The 7,467-nt window shown below is 39.7% G+C and overlaps 1 protein-coding gene across 1 annotated transcript; it reads left to right on the forward strand.

Moving 5' to 3' along the window:
• Window positions 1-217: 217 nt before the first annotated feature.
• LOC148096556 (major histocompatibility complex class I-related protein 1-like) lies at window positions 218-5,187 on the forward strand. The gene is made up of 9 exons (XM_087835461.1): window positions 218-491; window positions 746-1,036; window positions 1,208-1,288; window positions 1,872-1,901; window positions 2,764-2,796; window positions 3,655-3,738; window positions 3,864-3,890; window positions 4,743-4,814; window positions 4,961-5,187. The coding sequence occupies exons 1-9, from the start codon at window positions 293-295 to the stop codon at window positions 5,014-5,016; spliced, it is 873 nt and encodes a 290-aa protein (XP_087691587.1). The 5' UTR covers window positions 218-292; the 3' UTR covers window positions 5,017-5,187.
• Window positions 5,188-7,467: the final 2,280 nt, after the last annotated feature.

The raw sequence follows: 7,467 nt of genomic DNA on the forward strand, positions 1-7,467 counted from the left end.
ATATTGTACAGTAGATACAGAGAAAAACCCAACAATCATATGACCCCCTATGAGCAGCACTTTGGCGACAGTGGGAAGGAAAAACTCCCTTTTAACAGGAAGAAACCTCCGGCAGAACCAGGCTCAGGGAGGGGCGGGGCCATCTGCTGTGATTGGTTGGGGTGAGAGAAGGAAATTGTGTGGGATAAAAACATTTCCTCCTGTGTGACTTTCAGAGACTCACTCCCTCACCTACATCTACACGGCGCTCTCCAAACCTGTCGGCCTCCCGGGCATCCACGAGTTCACAGCCATGGGTTTGCTGGACGACAAGATGATCGACTACTTTGACAGCGAGCATCAGGCAACAGTTCCCAAACAGGAGTGGATGAGAGAGCGTTTACCTGCTGATTACTGGGAAAGAGGCACACAGTCCCGCAAGAGCAAGCAGCAGTGGTTCAAGGTCAACATCGGCATCCTGATGGAGCGAATGAGACAGAATGACTCAGCCAGTAAGTCTTTGCTGTTTTAATGATTTAATCACTCAGGTAAAATCCATGAAATCTGAATGATCAATAACGAAGCATGAAATGAACTAAACTGTCTGTAGAGGAATGTTTGAGCTTGAAGTTCCTCAACTCAGGAACAAATTGTTCCTGCTTACTGGTTTAAATTAAAAAGGTTTTAATGATTTGATTTATGTTCATATTTTCTCCTCTGATGTTTATTTAAACATTATTTATTTATTTCACCCTCCTGCTTCCAGACCTCCACGTTCTTCAGAGGATGGTGGGCTGTGAGGGTGAAACTCAGCCTGACGGCACGCTCAGGTTTGTCCGAGGTGTGTGGATGTACGCCTATGATGGAGACGACTTCCTGTCCTTCGATGATAAAAATGGAGTCTGGGTCGCTCCGACTCCCGAGGCACAAACCACCAAGAGGAAGTGGGACGGCGTCCAGGTGCTGAAAGAGTACACCAAGGGACACCTGGAGGAGGAGTGCATCGATTGGCTGAGCAAGTTTGTGAATTATGGACAGAAGCAGCTCAAAACGAAATGTATGTATGACATGAAAAAATTGTGTTTTTAAATTCATTATTAGTGGAGCCTGTAGAGTAGTTTTAGTTATAAAAGTTATAAATTCATGAACCCTTTTTTAAATTTTTAGCTCAGTGTGTGACAACATTTCACATTAAAAAGTATCAATAATGTTGTTTTTTTATTTCTAGTCTATTTTTTAACACCTCCTGAGGTGGAGGTGCAGCCACTGCTGGGCCTTCTTTACCAGGGTGTTGGTGTCGTGGGTCCAGGTGAGATCAGCATAGATGTGGGTGTCCAGAGGAGACCCAGGACAGGAGAGACATAATATATCTCGGCTGGCTTGGGAGCACCTTGGTGTTTTCCTTTTTTTTTTTTTTCTGTCCCATTTGGTTCTTTAGCCGTCAGAATTGTTGTGTGAAGACCAACAAGGATACCCAATGGATTTATTTTGCCAAATGGATCATCATGGCATTGCCGTATTGGTCCATTTGATCGACCTTTGACCTTTCGACTTTTACTTGAGTAATAATATTTTAAAGTAATGGTACTCTTACTTGAGTACAATTTTTGGATACTCGACCCACCTCTGCTGATAGTGTGCAGCTCGTTTCCTCCACCGTCTCCACTCAGACACATCTGCATGTAGAACTGTGAAACTCTTCAACAACAGTCAGTCTGGATCACAGTAAACTGTAGGATTACACTTCAGCATGTGATTCATTCACACTGCATGTTAATGAACATGCTGCTGAGGTCTGATGATGACATCAGAGTTGAGCTGCTTCACACATGCAGAACAAACCACTGAGTTCATCCATGATCACTGACAGTCTGTGTTACGTCTGTTTACAGGACGCAGACGTGGAGCCAACGACAACCAAGGTAACATCTTTATTTTTCTCTTATGAAGTTTGATGCTCAGAGACTCGAGTCAGTCTGAGCCGATCCTTTAACACCTTTAATCTGACAGTAACAGGACAGTAGCTGTCTGTCAGTTTGGTCCCTGCAGGATCACAGACAGTCTGTGACTCAGGTCCCTTCAGAGAGCTCTGCTCTCATGTTGGTCCCTGTGTTCAGTGTAGGTCAGCAGTTCATGTAACGAGCACATGTTTAACCTGTGGGAGAACACAAAGCCACAGAGAGGCTCCAGCTGAGTTTGAACCCACAACCTTCCTGCTCAGTGAAACCACCACAGCACCTGCTCACATCCCAAATACTGCATCTACTGCTTCCATACTAGAGGAACTGCTCCTGACACTTCCTGTGAAACACTGCCACCTGGTGGTGAAGTTTGAAATAAAGTGTAGTGAGGTCTGATTAAGAGCGACTCCTTTAAACGAGCAGCACAGCAGATCTTTGGTTCCTGCTCTCTCCTCTGTTTGTGCAGCTCAGTCTGCTGCTGAGCTCCTTCCTTTACAACAGCTGGGCTCCACACAGCCAGCTGTGAGCTTTGGCTCCACCCTGCAGTGGTTCACACCTGAGCCCGACAGGTGAAACATGGCTGCTGTCAGGTGTGTGCAGAGGACAGAGGTTCCTCTCTGTGACTGCGCTGCTCAGTTTCTCTTTATGAAACAAACAGAAGAAAAACTCAGACGTACTTTTGACTTTCAGTTTCTCTGTGGAGTCACTACTCTTTAACTTAACTCTGTTAAAATGTAATTTTTTATATGAACAGATCAAAAGACACAAACATGAAGCACTGACTGAATAAATATGTCCTTTGGTCTTTTGTGTTTGTTTACAGATTCTCCTCGGGTTGTTTACACTACTACACCACGTAAGCACTTTATTTTTCTGCTCTGGTTTTTGGTAAACGTTATCTTTTAATTTAAGTTTTAACACATAAGCTCTTATTATTTGATGTGGTAATAATATTTATACAGCAGCAGCTGAAAACCATAACCTCCTAGGACCTGCGTCCACATATGTGGACGTCACATTTTGGGTTATTTAGACCAAAATACTTAATTTTGCTCTACAAGGGCCTGATATCCATTTATGAGGACATTATGCTGCTGCTGTTCTATCAACATTTTAAACGAATATCCTCATACGTGGCTCTGATTTTTCATAAAAACAAAAATAAGGTAAAAAAAAATCTGGTAATTCTTTGTTTTTACATTTATCAGGTCCCAATCAGCCCAAATATCAAAGAGAAATTAAAAATGCTGCTGTGGAAGAGTTCAGGTCTTAGGAGACTAAAGCTGATTTTAACCTGCAGTTCATAAATAAAAGAATAAACAGAAACAGATCAGCTTCAAATGTTTCCTCACATGTGGAGCAGTTTGTCCTTAACTAACCTGTGTGTGTGTGAGAGAGAGAGAGAGATTACCTTTTTTTGTAACAACAAACAAAATCAAAACAAACAAAACAAAAAGGTTTTTAGGATAGTCGAGTCATTTCCTTCAGTCTTTGTGAGATGTTCAGGAACACTGGGGAATTACCAAGTTAATATTAATGACTACAAATATAACCTAGTGTATACTCTTCCACTCTTAACTACATGACAGCACCACTTATCACCATAACCATTTGGAAACAGATCAATAAGCAATGATCACTAACATCACATCAGTGTGTGACTAAAGTTTGCTGTTTTGCTTCATTCAGCTCAAAATGTTTGTCGTCTTTACAGGAAGTGTAGCAGCACCTACAACAAAGGATGAGTGTCTGTTTGGAGGATGTGATGCTGACGACAAACTTTTCAGAGGCAGCAACAGTAAGTCTGTCTCAGCTAACGTGTTGTATCAATGTGTAATTATAAGTCACATAATTTTGTACTCTGGTTTGACTGATTTTAAACTCATGTTGCAGCTGAATACTTTGTTTTTTTACCTTTCACAGAGCACATTTACCAAGACAGTGACTCTGGTGAGTACTTCTGGTTTATGCACTTCACAGATTCACAGTTTAGCATTCTTTTATTTTTTAATCCATTAAAAAAAAAAAAAGTTTTTATTTTTTTTTTATGCTTAAAAACGCCATCTGGTGGTGGCTCAGCGTATGTGCGAGGGCGCGCCCAAACACACGGCCTCGGGCACGCGCCCTCGCACATACGCTGAGCCACCACCAGATGGCGTTTTTAAGCATAAAAAACAATAAAAACTTTTTTTTTTTTTAAATAAAAGAATGCTATTTGATATACAAGAAATTTAAATAATCAATTAGTTCTTTTTAGGGGGAAAAAGCAATGAGCTATGAACTAGCATATTTTTATGAATATCATATTTTTATTACTTACTTTATTACTTTATTACTTCCTAGGACCATAAATCTCTCAGTTTGACATAAGGGGTATAATATCACTCTCTTATAGCTGTTGCTAATCTCAACCATTGTCCCTTGTTGGGCTTACAATCACAATACATACTTTTTACAATAAAACATAGAACCAAAATACATCATAAATAAAATTAATAGACAGTAAATTACATGAGTGTTACAAACTGTGAGATCACAGGACAGCTTATGAGGGTTTAAGGTACACAGGTGTGATCATTGTAATGGGGTGACAGTAGTTGATTCTTTGTTAATAAGGCCTTGATGAGTTTTGGGACAAATTGAGTGAATTGCAGAAACAAATTATCACTAACATCACATGAGTTTGTGGCTTAAGTTTGGTGTTTTGCTTCATTCAGCTCAAACTGTTTGTCGTCTTTACAGGAAGTGTAGCAGCACATACAACAAAGGATGAACTTTAACATTTTGTGTGTGTGTTTCTAGGAGGGGACACTGACTATGACGAGGAGGCTGATGAAGACTCTGATGAAGTCAAACCTCTCAGAGGCAGCAACAGTAAGTCTTTCTCAGCTAACGTGTTGTATCAGTGTGTAATATTTTTGTGTAATTTTTGTGTGTAAAGTTACATAATTTTGTACTCTGGTTTGACTGATTTTAAACTCATGTTGCAGCTGAATACTGTGCTTTTTTTCCTTTCACAGTGTCCATTGACCAAGACAGTGATTACGATAGCTCTGACTCTGGTGTCTCTGACTGATCTCTCGTAAGTATCTCAGATGTGCTTCACAGATTCACAATGAGTTAATTTAGGATATTAGAAAGTTGACATATGGAGAGGGATGCACCAGCCTGATATTGGTCTTGCAAAGCTGGATCAATAAGTTGTTAGACATTAATGAACGTGATGATTATGACATTTGGAATTATTGTACTAACTAGAAAGCGAAAATTTCAGAAGAAATTTAAAGTGTGCCTATGCCGCTGCTAATCAGTGTAGTTTGCCATTCATACGGCTACAGAGAGCAAAACTCAGCAGAGCAGCCATTCTCCACCATGAACTATGGTAAAAACAAACACCGCTCGCGCCTCACAGATGACAGCTTACAGTTTTGTGTAAAGATGAGGTGACTTCGTACAGCCCCGATTTGCAGACGCTGTGCACAGAGGTTCATGAGCAGAAGTCCCATTGTACCACGGCAGACCCGACAATGTTTGCATGAACACGCTTTGTAGCATTACTTTATTCTTTATTCTTTATTCTGAATGAGTAACAATGGTCTACAGCCAATATTGTGAATTAATATACAAACTTTGGTTGTAAGATTCAGATAACTGTTTAATAAAAGCTAAATATTTTATATGAGAGTAAGAAAGAAAAGTATTTCTTTGTGCCCCCCTTTTCCCTGTTAATGCCCTACCTGGCCCCCTGGCAAAACTTTGCTAGATCCGCCCCTGCACAGTTACCAGCTGTCAGCTACTTAGAAAACAGAAACAGTTCATAACTTCCCTTCAACTCATTCATGTCACCTAAAAGGTAAACCTGTTTCTCCATCACCTGTTCAGCTCTGATGATTCAGTAAGGACATCTCCTGGTTTCATCTTCATGTTTCCCTCTCACCACATATCCAAACATCATGACCAGCAGCTTTACAGCTGTGGCTCCAACAAACATCAGCTGATACTAGAAATTAATATTAAATCAATTCTAACAGCTGATCAAACGTGCTGCTGTTGTTTAGCGACATCCGCTGGTTTCCTCTTTCTGGCGCAAAGTGATAAACAAACAAGAGAGAAAAGCCGATCAGCTGATCATTGATCAGTTTCATGATTGAAGTTGCAACAGGCGAGAGAGGGGAGAGAATGACAGGGGAAGAGGCAGCTGTGCAGCGTAACGACAGAATAACTCCAGCTTTGTGTCTTTTTCCATTCTAGCTGAAGTTCGGGACAAACTGTTCCTTTTCAGCTCAACACGAAACGCGTAATATTTTCTCTGAATGTGGGACGATTTCGTTTGTACGGGACGGTTGGAAACTCTACTAAATAACCTTATAAATAAAATAAAGTTCAACATCAGTAACATCATAGCACCACCCAGCTGTATAGAAACTCCGTCATGCTAGCTAGCATGCAGTACGAGTTATTGTAACTGACTGTAAAAAGTCAGCACAACGAAAATAAACTCCACCTAAACTTGGTTTATATCTGACCAGATAAACTGCAGCTCATAACTTCTTACCTGAAGTTCAGTGTGTGTGTCTTTCAGTTTCTCTCGTTATGTTCCCTTTCAAACTTTAGAGACTTTATTTGAAAGAAGACACTAGTGTGAGTGTAAATAAGAGCAGTGAGCTGTAAAGACCGATTAAAGTGAAATGAGATGAGGTCAAATGAATGTGATGACTTTTTAATTTATTTTTTTTTTTTAACTTTTACATTTTCTAATAAATATCAGTAGGTTTCTATTGTTGAAGTCTTTGTTATATTTAACTGATTTAAAGTTTAAAAAGTTCAGTGTGATTACACACAAGAGTTTAAGTTGGTGCATCCCTCACTGAGAACCTGCTGTTACTCTACATGTAAAATAATACTGTTGCTCCTCTCTGCAGCTGATTCTGACAAACAAGGTCAGGCCCAGGAGTCATCCTGAATCTTCAGCTACATCAAGTTTCACGGCTCGCATGAACTAGATTATTGGCATACAGGCTACAATAATTAAAAATAATAATGGTAAATATAAATAGTTTATTTTACACTTTACAGATTAAAAATCTGAGGTATAATGTGGTTCTTTAGATTTCCATGAAATGGGTTTTAAAAGTGTTCATGCTTCCTCAATCTGAACCTTCATGACAGCAAAATTTATGAGTCAGTTTTGATAAGTTTAAAACTTTTAGAGTAAATCATAAATCTGAAAACATGTTTGTAAAGATATTTGAAACATTGTCACTGGTTTATGCACCTGTGAGAATAGTTTCATACCGATTGGACACAAAGCAGACGCTAAAGTCTGCATCTGATAAAGTGGGCGGAGCTCAGCAGTCACACCTGCTGCCTCTGCAGGAAACATCTCCAGGCAGGTGGAAGAAAATGTTTTAGTGTGACGTCTGTTAATGCATATAATGTTTTTATGTAGGAGAAATATAATTAAAATCATAATATTTAGAAGTGAATACATGAAATAAAATGGTTGGATACTAAACAAAGCATAAAT

Source organism: Neolamprologus brichardi, chromosome 22 (genome assembly GCF_056152115.1).
Source record: "Neolamprologus brichardi isolate AB-2024 chromosome 22, ASM5615211v1, whole genome shotgun sequence".
In the NCBI taxonomy this organism is placed as follows: Eukaryota; Metazoa; Chordata; class Actinopteri; order Cichliformes; family Cichlidae; genus Neolamprologus; species Neolamprologus brichardi.

Excerpts from the sequence above, each read along its gene's own strand:
- LOC148096556 (XM_087835461.1), top strand. The coding sequence starts at position 293 with ATGGGTTTGCTGGACGACAAGATGATCGACTACTTTGACAGCGAGCAT. Across the intron at positions 3,891-4,742 it reads TTACCAAGACAGTGACTCTG|GAGGGGACACTGACTATGAC; the intron begins GTGAGTACTTCT and ends GTGTGTTTCTAG. Across the intron at positions 4,815-4,960 it reads ACCTCTCAGAGGCAGCAACA|TGTCCATTGACCAAGACAGT; the intron begins GTAAGTCTTTCT and ends TTCCTTTCACAG.